At 52.1% G+C, this 17477-nt stretch overlaps 2 protein-coding genes across 7 annotated transcripts in view; one reads left to right on the top strand and one right to left on the bottom strand.

Annotated features, from left to right (window-relative positions):
* Nucleotides 1-1370: 1370 nt before the first annotated feature.
* ISL2 (ISL LIM homeobox 2) lies at nucleotides 1371-4782 on the bottom strand. The gene is made up of 6 exons (XM_032123252.1): nucleotides 4639-4782; nucleotides 3440-3629; nucleotides 2990-3249; nucleotides 2596-2879; nucleotides 2326-2496; nucleotides 1371-2193 (listed from the first exon to the last, which is right to left on the bottom strand). Exons 1-6 carry the CDS (start codon nucleotides 4694-4696, stop codon nucleotides 2077-2079), a joined length of 1080 nt encoding a protein of 359 aa, XP_031979143.1. The 5' UTR covers nucleotides 4697-4782; the 3' UTR covers nucleotides 1371-2076.
* ETFA (electron transfer flavoprotein subunit alpha) overlaps nucleotides 4339-17477 on the top strand; it is a 56134-nt gene continuing 42995 nt past the window's right edge. For 4 of the 6 annotated variants that reach the window (XR_004242841.1, XR_004242842.1, XM_032123248.1 and 1 more), the window contains exon 1: nucleotides 4339-4395. Coding sequence is in view for 3 of the 6 variants with exons in the window: in XM_032123248.1 (XP_031979139.1) it covers nucleotides 4354-4395 (42 nt within the window). In the remaining 3 variants the exon portion in view is untranslated. Of the gene's footprint in view, nucleotides 4396-13959; nucleotides 14043-17477 lie in introns of those variants that run through there. The other 2 variants (XR_004242843.1, XM_032123250.1) reach the window with 2 other exon arrangements.

Raw genomic sequence — 17477 nt, 5'->3', positions numbered from 1 at the left:
AATCAAGGTAATTCGTCAGATCTGGCCCGGGGGAAAGTTTGCTTATAATTTTTGGGTGATTGAGGATACGTCACCTAATACGGATTTTTTAGACCTCATGCGTTTTTAACGTCTCGGTTAGACTTGAGCGAGGCTTGTTTAAGCCTCACGATGTTCTCTGAGCGGTGGAGGTTCCGCGGCGCGCAGCTGAGCCGTGAGCGCGCGCGGGGGCGGTGAGGGGGCGCGCGACACCCCGGGCCCTGCGCTGCGGCGGGGCCGCCGCCGATCCCGGCCCGTGGGCACCGGGACCACGACCCGGGCAGAGACCGCGACCGGTGCCGGAGCAGGGACCGGGACCGCGATCGGCACCGGGACAGCCCCGTCTTGGCGGCCCTGGGCCGCGGCCCCCGCGCCGCACATAGCTGCCCGGCCCGGCCCGGGCCTGAGGCGTCGGCGGTCCTGAGGCGAGGCCCGGGAAGAACGCGCGGAGCCCGGACGTCCTGACCCGGACGGAGCCAGGTGAACGCAGGGGCCTCGCGGCGGGGCTGGGAGGGGCGGCAGGATCCCCATGATCACCTGTCCCCAGCCGGGAAATTGCCCGTCCCGGCGGTGCAAAGCAGCCCCGGGCTGAGGCGGCCCCGCAGGCCGGGCCGCTCCGTGCCCCCCGACGGCAGCTCGCCTGGGAGCCTGGTCCCTGCACACGCGCTCCCCAGCCCCTCGGGGTGGGGGAGCCGCACCGACGCCGCGCTGCACATCCCCTGCGCCCCGGAGGGCTCCGGCAGGGCTCGGCTCTCCCCCCGCTCCCCGGGTGCCCGGGGATGGGGACTGGGGCGCGGTTCGCCGTGGCTGGAGCTTGCCCGGGCCTGCGATACTGCGGGGAGCTGGTCCTGAACAGTCCCGCACGGGTGAGAGGGAGGGCACGGGAGCTGGAGCGGCCCCGCCGCGCTCACAGGTGATGCCAGAGGCAGATAAGGAGTCGCCGCCTGGGTCTGGTCGGGGGGATGGACACGCGGGAGAGGAGGGCTCCCCTCGCTCCGCCGCCCCGGGGGAGCCCCCCGCCACCCTCAGGGAGGAGGCGAGCCAGGCCCGCACCGCGGCAGGTGCGGGCACGACCCGGGCGAGCCTGGGGGCTACTCCGAAAGGGAAACCTGCGCTCCGCCTCCCCGGCTATAAATAAGCGGCCCCGGTTCTGAAAGCCGATTAGCGCGTTGCGGAGAGGCCGTGCGAGAGAAGCCGGGGCCGTGCCCGTCCCGACCCGCTCTGTTCCGCTCCCGATGCGGGCGGCCGCACCCCTCCGAGCCCGGGATACCCCTTCGCCGCCCTCCCTCGACTTTTTTTAGGGTTTTTTTGTTTCTTTTCGTTTAAATCCATTTTTGTTTTCATTTTTGCTTTTTTTTTTATTAAGTCCAAAATATTTAATCCCACTATTCAACCGCTGACTCTGACAATAAATAACAATAACTTACTTTTGATCGTTAAAGGCGCAAACAATCCGTCCTTCGTCCATTGATAACTTAACATTATTAGTACTGGTTTCCCCGCTAAAAAGTCTCGTTTCCGTGTCCCGTTTTTCCAGCGATCGTGCGGGGCCGGGCGCCACGGCCCGGGAGAGGCATCGGTGTGAGATGAGGATGGACGGCTCGGCTCCGCGGAGGAAGGTCCAGGCCGGCTCCGCGGCCGCACGCCGGAGGACTTTCTCCCCCTTTTGTAGGTTTTCTTTAAATTTTTTTTCCCTTTCAAAAAGGGAAGAAAAACCGTCCCCAGCGCAAGCGGAGGGCGAGGCAGCCTGTCACCGTGCCGGGTTCCGGCGGGGAAATCCGCGTTTCTTTGGGGAAAAGAAACATCGAAATCCGCAGGGAAAAAACCCAAACCAACGAAATAACCAGGGCGGGGGCTCTCTCTCCGGTCTGGTGAAGGCAGCGAGGATCCCGGTGCTTTTTTTGGCCGTCAGTAACATATTTTTTGTTTGTTTTTAAATAAGAATAATTAAAAAACAAAGGCGTTTGTCCGGCGCTCTGGGAGCGGCCCGGGGCCGGGTGTCTCATGCAGGGAGCGCAGGCATGCGGAGGTCCCGCGGCGGCGGGCGGACGGGCCGCCTCACGTCTCGGCCGGACTGGGCACCATGCTGTTGGGGGTGTCGGGGAGCTGGGAGGACAGCGAGGTCACGTCGCTGCCGGAGGAGGTGCCCAAGGAGCCGGACTCGGAGAAGGAGACCTGGGGGAGCAGCGGTGGTGAGGGTCCGGCACGGTTGCCCCCTGCCCCGTTCCCCTCCCGCAGCTCCCGGACCCGGCGGGCCGGGATCTGCCCGCCTCCCTGAGGCCCGACGGACGGCCCGGCGCGGCTCACCAGCTGCTGGAAGGCGGCGGGCTGCTCCAGGTCGCTCTGCAGGGCGAACTCGCTGAGCGCCTTCCAGGGCGGCTGGTAGGTCTGGACCTCCACGGCACTGCCCTGCACGGCGCTCTCGTGGCGGATGGGGCTGCCGGCCACCAGCGGCGTCCCGGTGAGGCCCTGCAGGCTCTGCGGGCATACGGGGATTCAGCGCGACTGCCGCCCGAGCCCGCGGGGCCGAGCCCCCCACCCACATCTCCCTCCCCGGCGGGAAGGGCGGATGCTCACCGTCTTGTCGCTGTGCTGCTGCTGCTGGAGCTGCTTCATGAGGATGGATTTTTTCTTGTCCTTGCAGCGCTTGTTCTGGAACCAGACGCGGATGACGCGGGGACTGAGCCCCGTCATTTCCACAAGCTGCTCCTTCATCAGGGCGTCGGGGCGCGGGTTGGCGGCATAGCAGGTCCGCAGCGTGTGTAGCTGCTTCTCGTTCAGCACCGTCCGCACGCGGGTGGTCTTCTCGGCCGCCTTGTGCGCCGGCGGCCGCGGGGCGGGCGGCCGCCCGGGCACCGGCTCTGCGACGGGCGGGGAGGGCGCGCACCGTCAGCGCCGTCGCCCGCTCGCCCGCCGCAGCCCCCCGGACACTCCCCCCGCCCCGCCGCCCGCCCCGACGGAGAGCCGGTACCTGCGAGGTGCGCGGCGGCTGCCGGCGGCAGCGCGGGGCTGCGCGGTCCGCGGGCGGCGGCGCCGTCGGGGGGCGGCCCGTGGTCGGCGCGGCAGAGCAAGTCGCGCTCCCGCAGGCAGAACTGGTCGCCGGGCAGGAGCTGGCGGCCGCAGGCGGCGCAGCGGAAGCACTCCAGGTGGTAGACGTGGTCGCGGGCGCGCATCACCAGGTCGCTGCTGCTGAACGCCGCCCGGCACTGGGCGCACTTGATGCCGAAGAGCCTGCGGGGACGCGACGCGCCGTCAGGGCCCGCGGCCGCACCGTCGGGGCGGCTCCAGGCGGTGCCGCGGGGGCGGGCAGCAGCCGAGAGTCGGGTTTTCGTTGGGGGAAATTCGGGGGGCTTAAGGGGCTTTTGTGCTTTTTCGGGTCTGGGTTATTTTTTTTAACGAGCGTTGGCGCATTCGGGGTCACCTGCTGTAATCTCGCTTGCAGTAGGCCTTGCCGTCGCGCAGGAAGCATGTGCAGGTCTCGTCCAGGGGCTGCCCGCACTCGGCGCACTTGAGGCAGGCGACGTGCCATTCCAGATCCGGCGACACCCGCAGCAGAAAGGGGTCCTGGATGCGGCCCCCGCAGCCCGCGCACAGGGCCAGCCCCGGCCGCCCTGCCGGGAGCGAGCGGAGTACGGTCAGGGCCAGCGGTATACCAGAGCAGAGGCCAACAATTAGGGAAAGGCACTTTTTCTTTTTTACACTTTATCCTTTTTTTCTTATTCTGTTTTGTTTGGGTTTTTTTTCCCAAAATAGGAAGAAAGAGAAATGAAGACGGACACACGGACAGAAGGGATGGAAACACGAAAGGAAACAAATTAATACTGCCAGGAAAAGAAAAAAAGACAGGAACTTGATCAATGCAAATAAATGCAGAAAGACAGAGACGTAAAAGTAGAATTTCGGAAAAGGAAAATAAAAGCAGAAACACAAAAACAATAAAACAACGGCTGAGGAAAACTTGAAAGAAATAAGGAAAGAAACAAAGAAAGAAGGAAGGAAAGAAAGAAGGAAAAAGAAATTAAAACAGAATGACAGAATGAGAAATAAAAGCAGCAAAAACCCAGAGACGGTTAAAATGGGAGCATGGACAAATGAAAACAGTAAGAGACATGAAATCAAAGAGACAGAAAGAAAAATAAAACCAAACCAAAAAAGAACAGAAAGAAAAAGAAATTTTAAAAAAACCGGAAAGAGAAATTAAAAAGAAAAAAAAAAGACAAACTGAAACACGAAATAGATAAAGAAAAACGGTAAAACGGGCAGAGAACAAGAGAAAGAAGGAAAGGAAGGAAAAGCAGAAGGAAGCAGAGAAAGAAATGGAAACAGCCGAAAGAAATGAGCTCAGCAGCGCGGACAGCCGAAAGGGACATGCATTCGGTAAGGAATGGGGCAGCGGGGCCGGGAAGCGCTGGGCACGAACGGGAGTAGCGGCACCGGAGTTGCCACGGGCCGAGCCCGCAGCCGCCCGCGCCGGCCGTGGAGCCGCAGCCCTTCCCAGCGCTGTCAGCGCGCCCGCGGTCCGCCAATCCACCCGACGGCAGAGGCGGCGCGGAGCTCGATCCGCAGAGTCCCACGCCCGCCCGCCCCGGCCCCGCGTTCCGCTGCGCTGCGCGCACTTACTCTTGGAGGGCTCCCCCATGACGCCCGGGAGCGGCCGCGGGAGGAGGATGTCCACCATGCGGGCGGCCCCCTGCGCACCGGCAGCGATGCGCGATGCGGGATGCGGAGCCGCCGCTCCACCACTACCCGCGCGGCGCGGGGCGGGGGCCGCGCCCGCCCCCCCGGGCCCGCCCCGCCGGGCCGCGCCGTGATGTCAGCGCGCAGCGGCCGCGGGCGGGGGGGCGGCTCTGACCTCACCGCGCGGCCCCCGGAGGCGATTGGCGGCCGCGGGGAGAGCCCGCGGATTGGCGGTGCCGAACAATGGGCGCGCGGCGGGCGCGGAGCGGGGCGCACGCCCCGCGGGACCCGGCCCGGAGCCGCACGACGCCGGCACGGACGGGGCGCGCGGCCCCGTGCGCCGCCGGAAAGCTCTTCCGCGCCCTTCGCCCCGGGCGGCCGCGGGACCCTCGGCCCGCCCGCCGCGGTGCGCTTCGGCCCTCTGCGCGCAGGGAACGGCGGCATCGACAGCCCGAGGAGGAGATTCATTTTAGTTGTTTTTCCTCCTCTGTTTTCCGTGTTATTCTCCTTGACTTTTAGTTCGCCTATTATTTTCTCCTTTTATTTCCCTCTTCCTTCTCTTTCTCTTCTCCTTTGCGTTTTATTTCGTTGTTCTTTTCCCCGCGTTTCGGCGTGCCGCTGGCAGGTGCCCCCGGGTGTGCGCGGCGGCACAGTCCCGGCGCTGCGCAGAGGAGCATCTCTGCGGCAGACGGGAAGGGGCTGCGCGGCGGACGCCGGCGCGACGCTGCGCGCCCGCGGAGCAGTTCCCTGCTGAGGCCCGTGTGCGGGAGAGCCGCCCCAACGGACCCGAACAGAACCCATGGCATCGTCGGGGCGGCCGTTCTGGGCAGCACCCCCGTGACGAGTTGAAAATAGCGGAGAAAAATTGTATTTTGCCACATTTTCATGCACCTGATTCCGTGCTGTTCCCGCAGCTGAACCTCTTCGTTGCTTTTTTATGCCTTCTGTTCTTTTTTCTTCCCTCTTTCCCCCCGGTCTCCATGGGGTTCCCGTGCAGTAGCAGAAAAACAGGGAGAGCACTTTAGTAGCCTTTGACTCAGTTTTAAATTCGCAAAGTCTTTGCAGCACAGCAGCATGAGTACCTCATAAGGTCCGGGAAAGCTTCTACATGCTGGAATTGAGATTACCGCTGTCTTGGGGCTTTGGTCCTGTCCTTCTCTTCCATGCAACCACCTTTTTAATTTTACCCATGGAATTTGACAGGCATTTGCCAACCTGTATGGCTTGGGAAGGACATGGTGACTTTAGATGTTGGCTCAGGATGGGCAGACTGCGCTCATTTTTCTCAGAGGAGGAAGGCGGGATGGTTTTTCCAGCTGAAGCACTTGTCTTTTGTTCGAGTCAGGCACCCTGCAGGTATGAAAACCCAGAAGCTGGGGAGGGGGAGAGGACCCTTTGGATAAGGTGATTCACTATTTGACCCGCTTTCCAAGCCTGACCAGAGCCTCTGCTCCCCCTTTGAGGACCCCAAATGTTGAAAGCAAACCTTTAAATTTGTACAATAGCTCCGGGGAAAAGGAGGATGGATGGCATTTGAAGTACCCACTTCAGCAGGGACGCATGTCACCAAGGGATTTCGGTATCCCTGCCTGCCCCGGCATGTACGAAGGTGCAGAGGTGCGGCGTAGCAGTGACATCCTCAGGGCAGGGTGAGCCCACGTGTTCCCTGCCTGTGTGGCGCCGGCTGGGGGTTGTGGTCTGACTGCTGCCTGCCGCTAGAGTGGCTCGCTTGCCAGTGGCAGAGCTGGGTGGGGGATGAGAGGTAGGAAGGCAATTGGAAAAGTTTGTTTGGTTCTTCAAACGGGGGTGACCCCGAGGGATAGGTGATGGGAACCTCCACAGCACTGCTTTGGGGCAGCACAGGTCCATGCCTGGGCACCTGGCAGAAAAGAGGATACAGAAGGGTGACTTCAGCCTGAGCCACAATTCAGAGAGTCCTGGATGAGTCAGTATCTGCATGTGTTAACAACAAAATGCAAAAATGTCAGAGTGATAGGAGAATGAGACATATCTAAGAATACAGCAGCTTGGCAGGGATGCTCTGTGTTGCATCACCCTTTTCCCACTCGAGGGCAGGATCCTTTCTGCTCTCCCAAACCTCCCATCAGTTTAGGAATTAGAAAAGTTACAGCTGAGCCAGCCAAACTTTTCCAAACCTATGCAAAGCTGTGCTGCAGTCACACCTGTGTCTGTACAGAGCAATGTGCTGACACCAGGCAGGTATGGTTGGACTGGACTTGCTTCACAACCAGGCAGGAAGGAACAGAGTAGGCAGTGCTGCACAGGCAGTTTAGTAGAAAAGCCCAAAAAATTACTTGCCAGGCAAATGTTGAAAGCCCTGCACCTCCTCTATGTGATGTACAAAAAGTTTTAAAATGACTATGGGTAATGAGGCATGCCATGAGGCATTGAACCAACTCAATACCACGTGTTTAGCAAACAGGTTCGTTGTTGGTTCATCTGAGGGAGGGTAAGGGAAAGCACATCATAAAATCGTGGAATAATTCAGTCCAGGAGGCACCTCTGGAAGACTGCATGCAGGTAACTTGGAACTGCTGGACACATTTGCTAGTCAAAACCAAATGCAATCTCTCCTGCTACGCTGATTACTCCTTGCTCTCCTCCACCCACTGTCCAGAGATTCCAATCTCTTTTGGGGCAATTCCGGTTGGGTTTGGTGCGAGAGCTGGCAGGGGCTGCCTGGCCACAGGGTGAGGCCGGCTAATGGTACTTTCTGTTCTCTACAGAGCAACTCTGGGGTTTGCTCCCAAATGGAAATACAAGTTCCCTCTAGAAGGGGGAAACAGTAACTATTTTTTTTGTTTGCAGCAGATTGCAAAGGCAGTAAATGCTGATTCTTTCAGAGCCAACCATGGATTAAGTCCATTATAAAATTAAAACAGATGGAACACAATTTCACTTACATTACAAAAAAGGACAGGAACCATCTGCAGTAAGATTTAGCATTGCAAAGCTATTGTTATCATGTTACCATCAAAACCTTTGATGAAGAATTTTCTTTCTTTCACAAACTTGTTCACATGAAACAAATGTTTTATTTATCCATCTTCCTAAGATAGTCATATTTTATTAAAAAGATGATGTGTCTCAAAAAACCGGCTCTTGGTTCTAGTAGAATATGCCAAAACAAAGAAAGGTTGTAAAACTCCAACACTGAGATACTGGGAGCTTCAATGGGGTGGATGTAGCAAAAGGAGAATTCCCTACCCTATCCATTCTTCCTTTAAAAAAACATTTCCTCGTGTTTGGGCACAATGTCTGATACCAAAAATAGTTAATTAATGAGATAATGGGATACTGCATGTCACCTCCTGTCCAATGGGATTATCTGATGGCTAATTATGGACAGATTGTGATTAATGTGATTATGGATTGGATATTAATCTGATTCTGGATTGATCTAGTTATGTTTTAGTCTGCTCCAAATGGTTAATTGGATCTGAGATAATGGAAATGCAGCTTGCACCAGATTTTGCCACATCAGTTGATGAAGTATCTTTTGATCTGGGTGGGTTGCGAACAATAAATTATTTACAGCTGTTGAGAAAACGACTCTTCCTTAGAATGTAGTCATTCATTTTATTTTCGAAAGCCTTTGAAAACAAAATCAATATCCTTTCTAAAAGGAGATGTTGACAAAAGAAAGGCACGTACATAACTCACAAACAAATGTGACGAAATTAAACAGTGGTTAACCCGGTGGCCTAATGTCTGGTGATGCATTTGAATTGCTATGTGGAGCTTTGGGCTCAATTCTTCTGAGACCAGCAGGGGTTGGGAGCATTGCAGGGGAACAGGGCCCAGCGCTGGGGAAAGTGGTGTTGCACAAGAGCTACTGCCAGCCCTGCTAGTGATTAAGAATCAGCCATGGTAACATGGCAAAGGGAGCCCTTGCCATTTTTCCCCTCCGGATAAGAAGGATTCAGAAAGTTCATGAGTTCAGAAAAGACTTATTGGCCCATCTCCTCTGGCCTCCTTCATACCAGACCATGCAATTGGACCCAGAATTATTATTTTTTCCCTCACAGTGAGCCTGTTAATTTATGGTTGACCTCAGACATGTCTCCCAGAGATGCATCTGGTCTTGGTGTTGCCTGCCAGTGCAGGAGAGGCTGCCTCGCTCTCATATCCTGCTTGTTAACTACTTTCACTGGAATGGACAACTGAGGGTATAGTTTAGGTTCAACCCCCAGACACTGGATCTCGTTATGCCATTATCTGCAGGATTAAAGCCAATGGGTAAATTGCAGGCTTTGTAGACTTCATCTCAGACTTTGTGACAGGGCAAGCAGGAGGTGCATTAGCCTTTGTCACCAGGTGCTGTAAGCAGCAGGTAACTTCACCAGAACGTGCTCCTCCCTAATGGGCTCTGCAACAAAAATATTAAAAATCACGCAGGTTCCAAAACACTGAAAACAAAGCCTACTGCTGCTGCTGTGCTTACACAAAAGTGCTATTGACTGACCTGAAACAGAAAGAAAAAAAGGAAAAAGCAACTTTCCCTGAAAAGTCCTTAGGGGCATGGAAAGAGCTGATCCCCTGGAGTGACTGTCCCTGCTGCTGCAGGAATGGCTTGGGCTGGTGTGAGCAGGAATACAGTGGCATCTGGATTCCTTTCCAGCAGTGTAATGGGCAAAAAAACCCATCTACCTCTTTAAAAAATAATGCTGGTACAACCTGTCAGAAGATTTTACACACATCTGCCATTAGCAACAAGGCGAGCTGCATGCAGAAGAAGGGTGGCAGGTCACAAAACCCCATCCAGGTGTCTGCACTGGGAGGGGAGCAGACCTCTTTTCACCAGCATTGTTTCCCTTGTCCTCCACACAAACCACCATCACTCCTGGGCAGGACAAATTGCCTTTCAAGGTAACCTGAGCCTTTGCTTTCATGAGGTTATAAGGGTCCCGTTTTGCCTGTGTGCTTGGTAGAAGGAGTTTCTTGAACTCCTCAGGTGATCTTGTTCTTTAGGAATATGCAGCAAATGTGATATGATGTTACTCCCAGACTTCCTTGTTACTGGACTGCCACATGGAAATTATTAGCAAGAGAGAGTAGTTTATAAAAAAGAGAAAATACCTTTCTGTGGTGGTTTTGTAGGCTCAGTATTAGAAGGGCTGTCCCTGCTATGGGGTGGCTTAGGGGGAGCTCTTTCCTCTGTCCTCCACTTTGTAAGCAGGCTTGTGGCATCATCTCCTTCCAAAGGCTTCTGTAAAGCCTCATGAAAGACCAGCTGCTGCTCTGAGTCATGAAGGTGAGTGGTTGTAAGGTGATCTGAGCAGAGCACTGAGCACACCTGTGGTGGTGTTCTATTATAAAGGACCTCCAATGGCAGACGTGTTGAGATGAGTGAGATGAGGGGCAGAGAGCACATCCCTCCTTTTGTACAATTCATGGCTGTGGGCAAGGGGTGAGCGCAGGGGAACTGGCAACATCCTGGGGTGGCTGAGCCACCTGTGATCTCACAGCACTCGGGCATAAAATATTTCAGCAGCAGAGATCTCTTCTGGTGCTGCTTCCAAGGTGGGTTTTAGACTGGTCCAGTGCTGGGCTGTGGGTCCTGCCCATCGGTTTGAGGGTCCTGCTGAGCTGTAAGCAGGTTGCAGTTGTTTTAACGTTATTGGATTTTGACAGATTAGGAGGCGAATCCTTTCGTGTGTTGGGGAAGCTTCCCAAATGAAGCTCTTTTAATTTATCTGAGTCAGCTATCCCCAGGGTGATGGAAGGAGGAGTAAGCCAAGGATGACCTGTGACAGAGAGGACCATCATAGCAGTGATAAAAAAAATTCCTGCTCTTCACTAAATCCCTTAGTCATGAGGCTGTATTAGCTGGATTCCATATGTTTTAATTAGGAATTATGTATTTCAGGAGAACCAAAATCCAATTCTAGGGAAGACATGATTACATATTTTTTATGGTCCTTGTTTCATTTGGCTTCTGTAGAGATACCAATACAGGTACCTGTCCTTGTCTGCAAACATATTTTTAAAAGTTTGAATAATCTATGTTATTACTTTTTCTTTCCCCCAATCCCAATAGTGTGAAAAAATGTAATTCTCTTTCCAATGCAGAAACTGGGTCAGCAGATCCTAATGAAATAATCCTGGATAACAATGCACCATACAAAGATCTGCTTCCACTAATTAATGACTACTTTTTCTTTCAAAATACAAAGTCGTAACTTCTGCCTGCAGTGGACAGTAACCCTACCTTCAGTGGCACCTGTTTGTTGTATGTTTTACCATTTTTATTATTGTCATGGGAAGGTCAAATAGAAAAAAGCTTTTTGCCACTGTTCAGCTTGTATGGATCATGCTGATATAATCCCTACCTGATTACAGTTATAAGCTCCTAAAACACTGGCCATAAGTGATAAAGACTTCCTTTGTGTTTCAGGCTGTAATCCGCATCAAGCCAGTTTCAATAAGGATTTGTGCATCTGAAGTGTTGCTGAGTATTTTAATCAAAATTATAAACAGAAAATATAATAAAAAGCCTGTCATGTCTCTGAATTGGTGATACTACACCTCAAAATCTGACCTAAAGAGGGGCAATGTCACTCTGCTCATGAAAATATGATATGTGTGCTATGAAGCCAGATACACAGTGAAAGGATCAATTTATTCTTGGCTATGATGCAAATAGTTAATTTTGATAGTAGCTCACTTTTGTTTTAGTGTGAGGTAGTAAAGCCCAAACTTGAATGAGATCACTTTGTTTATTTTTGTGACTTGGAATTTTTAGATGTACGTTTGTTGTAAAGATTTCATCTGCATGAGATGTGCATGTTGGAAGCTTAGTTTTGGAGCCTAAAATAGGATTATGAAATTACATGCCATGCTTTTAATGAATAAAACACCCCAATTAAAAAGACATAATGGGCAAATTAAGGATGCCAAGGATGTTCTTATTCTGCACCCTTTTTTTGCCTTTGTTGTTGCTTTTGTTGGATTACCTAGGGTGCAGGTAGGGATCTCTATACTGTATAAAACACCACATCTCTGAAGAGTTACACTGCACCTTAACCATCATTCAAACTGGTGATAAAGAGCCACATCAAATATTTATCCTCTTTTTAAACTCCTCTCAGGGTACTGTGGCTTCTGCAAAACCATTTTCCCCCTCATCTTCATATAAACAAGCGGGTTTTTTTCACATGGTCATTTGCAGAGATCAGGTGATGCACAAGCAGCTCCAAACACTCGTTTTCTTCCTTTTTTGGGGACTGAAGGGTGGAGCCAGACCAGGCAGAAGTCAGAGCAGCCCTGGAGCTACTTTAATCCGTATAATCAGGCACAGGCCCTGAAGGAGGTTTGCCACCTCCTTTAGCTCTTCCCTTCACATCTCTCCTTTGGGGCTTGAGGAGTTAAGGTAGTGCTGGGGGGCCAGGAAGCTGTAATATACAGGACAGCTGCTTTTCTTCTATTCTAGAGACATTTGAGATTTGAGATGAAGTCAATTGTCCATTTAGATGCTTGAGTTGCTGGACCTGGTTAGCTTTTGCTGTAAAGCAGCACTTTTTGGCATCTGATGTGAAAATCATGTGACAGAATAAATTTTAGAGGTTATCCTGTGCCAAGACTGTGGCAAAGTCGAAGAGCCTTTTTGATCAATCTGCCTTTTGCTTTCCTATGGAGCAACTTAGTAATGCAGAACGAATCACTGACATGCTGGAGATCACCGCTGATTCTTGGAGGAACAGTCCAATGGCCATAATTGCTCAGGGGGGGTTGTGTTTGATTTTTTTTCCCCTCTAAACCACTTCAGGATGGGAAGGAAGAAACTCCATTCATGGCTCATCTTGTAATTTCTGGGATGGGAGTTCCATTCTGGAGTGTCCCAAATCCACGTGTGCTTGGGGCTCCTGGGCTGGCAGGACTAGATGGTCCAGTATGACAGCTCCTGCCAGCTTCTCCAGGACATCAGGTTTTCAGAGAGCCACAGCACACATTTTAGCAGTGAATTTGGCCTGAAATATTTTGCTTCATTTTTAAAAAAATCACTCTCCTTGCCACCCAGAAAAAAATCTGGAGGTATGGAAAAACAGCAAGTCTCATTCTGGTCCCTGGGGCACCCTAGTGCCATGATAGGGGCAGGCACAAGATGTCTTGCCTTGGTTCTGGGAAATCAGAATAATAATAATAAAATAGATCTATAAATTACTCAGAGCTCATGAGCTATTGCTTAATGTTGCCTGGGGCCAAGCACAGGGATGTGAGTGAGGCAGCCAGAAATCTGTCCTGGTGAGAGGATGCCATCCAGGGCTGGTGATACCTGACTGGTTTTTGAAGCTTCGGTGTGGTTTGGACAACTGGTGGGGTGCGACATTTTGGAAGCACCGTGCTATCTGGCCTTTCCAGTGTGCCATGCACTCCATGCCTACATTATCTCTTTTGCTCTTGTTGCATCTCGTGGTGTGGGGAGTGTGACCGGGGGGAATTTGGCAGCTCATGGGCAGCCACAGGCGGGGGCCATAGTCTCCCAGGCTGCTCTTGGCTCCACAGCCGCAAATTAAGACTTTTCCCTTCTTTCTCTTTGCAAGGCACATTTTCACTGGCTTAGGATAGGATCTGGCAAGGAGCACCGGCATTTGAAGGCATAACTCGGCTTTCTGTTGTTTTCTTCTCTTTAAAGGCTTTAACCCTTTGCAGAAGCACTGCAGGGGAACCGGGCAAAGGCGGCCGGAGGAGGCTGGCGCTGGTATCTGGTCAGTTTGGGCTGGGCGGGGTCCGCTCCCCTCGAGATGCTCCGCGGGAGCTGGGCGGGCCCCCTACGGCAGCGGCAACTTCGCTCTTGCCCACCGGTACGGCCCAGAGCGTAGGGGGCGGGCGGATACAGCCAGCGGGGCGGGGGGACAGAGCCGGCGGTACGGAGGAACAGCGGAGCGGGGGGCTAGGCGGCTGTGCGAGGGGACAGCGGGCGGTGCAGGGGGTCACAGCCGGCTGTGCACGGGGACAATGGTGCGGGGGGACAGCAGGCCGTGGGACATAGCCAGCGCTGAAGGGGAACGCAGCCGCAGCGGGCCGCTCGGAGAGACAGCCGGGCCGTACGTCAGCGGGCAGAGCAGGGGAGAGCAGCCGGGCAGAGAGGGGAGGACAGCCGGCCGTGCGAGGTTCGGCAGGCGGTGCGGAGTCTGCGGGCGCGGAACACGGACACTCCGCGCTCTCCTCTCCGCCCGCGCCGCCGCTGCCGCCCATTGGCCCGGCGGTCGGTCCAATGGGGCAGCGGGGCGGGGCTGGCCGTGCTCTCGCGAGAGCGGCGCGGTGCGGTGCGGGCCGGCGGAACCATGTTGCAGGCGGCGGTGGCGCAGCGGCTGCGACGGGCGGTGAGTGCGGGGCGAGCCCTCCGGCAGCGCCCTCGGGCCGCGTGGTGCGCACCGACCGGGGCCTTCCCGCCGCCCCGGCCGTGCGGGCCCCGCCCAGTGGGGCGAAGGGGACGCGGGGAGGGGCGCGGGCCGAGCTCCTCTTGCCCGGCAGCGGTGGTCCAGGGGATCTCTGAGGGGCGAGCGCCCCGCTCCGCCGGGGTCGGACTCCTCCGCTGGACTTCTCTCCCACTCTGTTAAAAATAAAGTTTTCGAGTGGACACGGGATGTTCCAGAAGCCCCTTCCAGCGGTCACAGTAGGCAGGAGTTGGGGACTGTTATCCCGTGTGGAAAGCTAACGTAGGCATAGGGAAGTGCTGAACTTCTGGGAGTGCTCGCTCGCATCCACCCTTGAGCAGGACAAGCTGAGCAACAGGTGGAGAAGACTTCTAAAGTTTGTTACTGCAAACTCTTAAGAACAATAGAAAAATATTTGTGGCTCAAGGAGACGCTTTCTGGGGTATTGGCAAGTTAATCCAGCGTTTCTCAGTCAGAAATGTGATTGCCTTAGTTATCACAACCTGTGGATGAGGCTAATGCAAAACACCTGTTGCTTCTCTAATTTGACCTTCATAGTGCTCAGCTGGGAGGAGTGCTGGGCTTTTGGAGGCCATTTGCTGCTTGGTGTGTCATTGTGGTTGTGTTACCAAGGTCTAGGTGAGCTCAAGGTTAATTGGAGTAGATGATTGATGAGATGTCCCCGAATATCTGCTCGATATCTTACTATGCACCAGGAAATACTCCCACCACTAGAACTGTGTATAAATAGCCCTTGTAAACAACTTTGTATCTCGCAGGTTTCTTTTTGAGCTCTCCAGGGCTTTTACAGGTATTGCAGTTCAGTACAGCTCTAACGTAGTAGTTATGCATATACTACATGGTTTCAGGTGATGAGAATCTCTTAAAAGAGGAGGAAAGGTAGATGAGGTCAGACGTGATTGAATTAATCAGAAAATTGTGACTTGTAATCATGGACACGTCTCAGTTGTTTTTAGGCTTCAGCCTTTGTAGAGCAAAGGTCTTAATGATCTCTGAATCATATGGTACTGCTACGTAAATAGTACTTTACTCATGCTCTGTGCACAATTCAGTTTCGTGGTCCGGATATGTGAGTTCAGCTCCTTGGTTTTCAGCCATACACATCGAAACTTGTAACTTTATAAAAAAAAGCCGGTAAAACATTGTGTGCATCTTCAACGTATGTGCAACAATGTAGTCTGTGAGAGAAGTGAAACAAACTCACAGTTTGTTTCGCTTTTTAGAAAGTGCAAAGTTTAACCCTGCTGACACTCATAGTTGAAGAGGGAGTGGAGTCTAGGAGAAAACAGGATGGGAGAAACCTGTAAAGTATGAAGAGGAGGGAAAGTTGGACTTTTGCATAACTTAAAGATGGGAGTACTAAGGAGAAATGAGAATGGAAGTGCACAAAAAGTTGGTGCAGAGGTGGGAATAAGCCATTTAGGGAGCTCACTGTATTGAAGTACAGACAGTGTTGTCTGTATTTCAAAATAGCGTTGTTGATTTTTATTAATGGTATGCAAGGAGTGTGTTTGGAAGTTTATTGTGTATTACATCTTTCTCTTGCTGCTTCAATCCCTTTGTAATGTTAAGTCTTTATTATGATTGCAAAATCCTTTTTGCAAAGTGGTTTTATTTTTTTTATTGCTGTTCTTTGCTGCAATTATAGCTCCTTGTTAATTCAGGTGCCTTTTGTGTTGTTTTTCTAATCAGTGTTTCCTGGAGTTATAGAGCTGTCTCTTAGACCTCTTTTGTAGCCAAGTCTTTAGAGAGATTCCAAAAGTATATGCTTTACTGCTAGAGTTCCCTTCTCTCCCTGAGTTTACCAAATTCATTTATTTAGTTTAAAAGTTTTGCAGCTACAAGACTGTCTCTTACTAGAATTAGGCATTGCTTTGTTGTTTAGGAATCTTAATCTTATCTTTAGCAATACCCTAGTTCCTAGAGTTCTTTCTTGGGAACTTTGCCCAGTGTTAATGGTTCTCCATGACATACAGAATTCCTACAAAGCAGTTTTAAAATTTTAGTTTCTGGCCAGTTTGCTTTTACAGCTAAGAAAAGCAGCTCTAGATATACCTTTGTAGGTCCAGTTGTTTGATGTTCTGCCTTGTGAATGTCTTGTTTTGGTTTAGCTCCTGTAACTTCCAGTGGCTCCTCTAAAGGGAGACAAAATTTATTTTCCCAGGTGAAGTTTCTAGCACCCTGTTTCTTATTGATGCATGTTTGGAGCATGGGGCCATGTAGAATTCATCTGCTGCATCTCTTGCATTTTTTGGAATGACTTTTTAGCTGACCCATCTTGTGTTCCTGTGCCTGCCACATGTGTTAGAGCTGATTTCCTGATTCTGGTGTTATTTGTGAGTGTCCTTGGAGCAGGCTACAGGCAGTTAGCCACCCCTATTGCCAGCAGAGGCCATGGATGCTGCACACCAATCTCACCCAGCAGCAAGCAAAGATTTATGACACTTCCCTCTGGGATTTTCCAGCTCTTGATACATATGTTTTTTAGCATATAAACAGCAAATCTGTATTTAAGAGGTGCTGGGCATGTGTGCTGTTCAGGTGACCTGTCTGTGTGCTGAAAGACCAACAGATGCTCAGTTTGCGGTGGCTTTGTGTGAAGAGCAGATCACCTGTGCAAATTCAGTGGGTGCCTTGGATGGGTGTGGTGTTGGCTTTACCTGTGCACGTGTACGGGATGTGTCCAGATTGCTAATGTTTTGCTGGAACAGTAGCAGTGATCAATATCCATTATTTTGTCTGAAGCCTAGAAATCCAGATATTGTACTTAAATTTTTTGTGCTCTGGTTGGAAAATACTGATGAGTTTCTCAGTGGGGAGTAAAATGATGCTTTGGGGAAACTTGAGACAATCAATTCAGTGAATCCATGGCTATTTTGCAAGTGGCTTAATTGATCAGTACTGTACATCTGAGTTAATCTTAGCAACTTTTAGACGTCTGGAAGTCAGAGGCCAAGTTTGCTGTACAGTAAATACTGGGGAGAGAAGGGGAAATTCTGGGGGGTTTTCATTCACAAATGTTAATTTTGGTATAAACTTGAGTCACTGTCCAGAGTTTCCACTATAGAGGAAGTGCAGATGTTTCTGCTGTAGAGGAAACATAGGTGTCTAGCTGTGATTTGTACCTAAACCTGAGGAAAATAAACTTCCCAGTTCTCTGTTGCTGGCATGTCATTATTTGTTGCCATGCTGTAGAAGCTACTCAGTTGCTCAAGTTGGTGGGATGTTTATCTGGAGGTGATTTCTGTGAGTAGCCTGATTTTCCAGAGCTTGGTTTTCACCAGGAACCTTCTGTGGCACAAGCGGTGAGTGCTGTTCCTTCTTAAGGCATAGTTTTCAATAGTTTGATTGATCTGTGTA

The sequence above is a fragment of the Corvus moneduloides genome, chromosome 13, assembly GCF_009650955.1.
Source record: "Corvus moneduloides isolate bCorMon1 chromosome 13, bCorMon1.pri, whole genome shotgun sequence".
Taxonomy (NCBI): Eukaryota; Metazoa; Chordata; class Aves; order Passeriformes; family Corvidae; genus Corvus; species Corvus moneduloides.
This window is presented reverse-complemented; position numbering and strand designations above follow the sequence as displayed.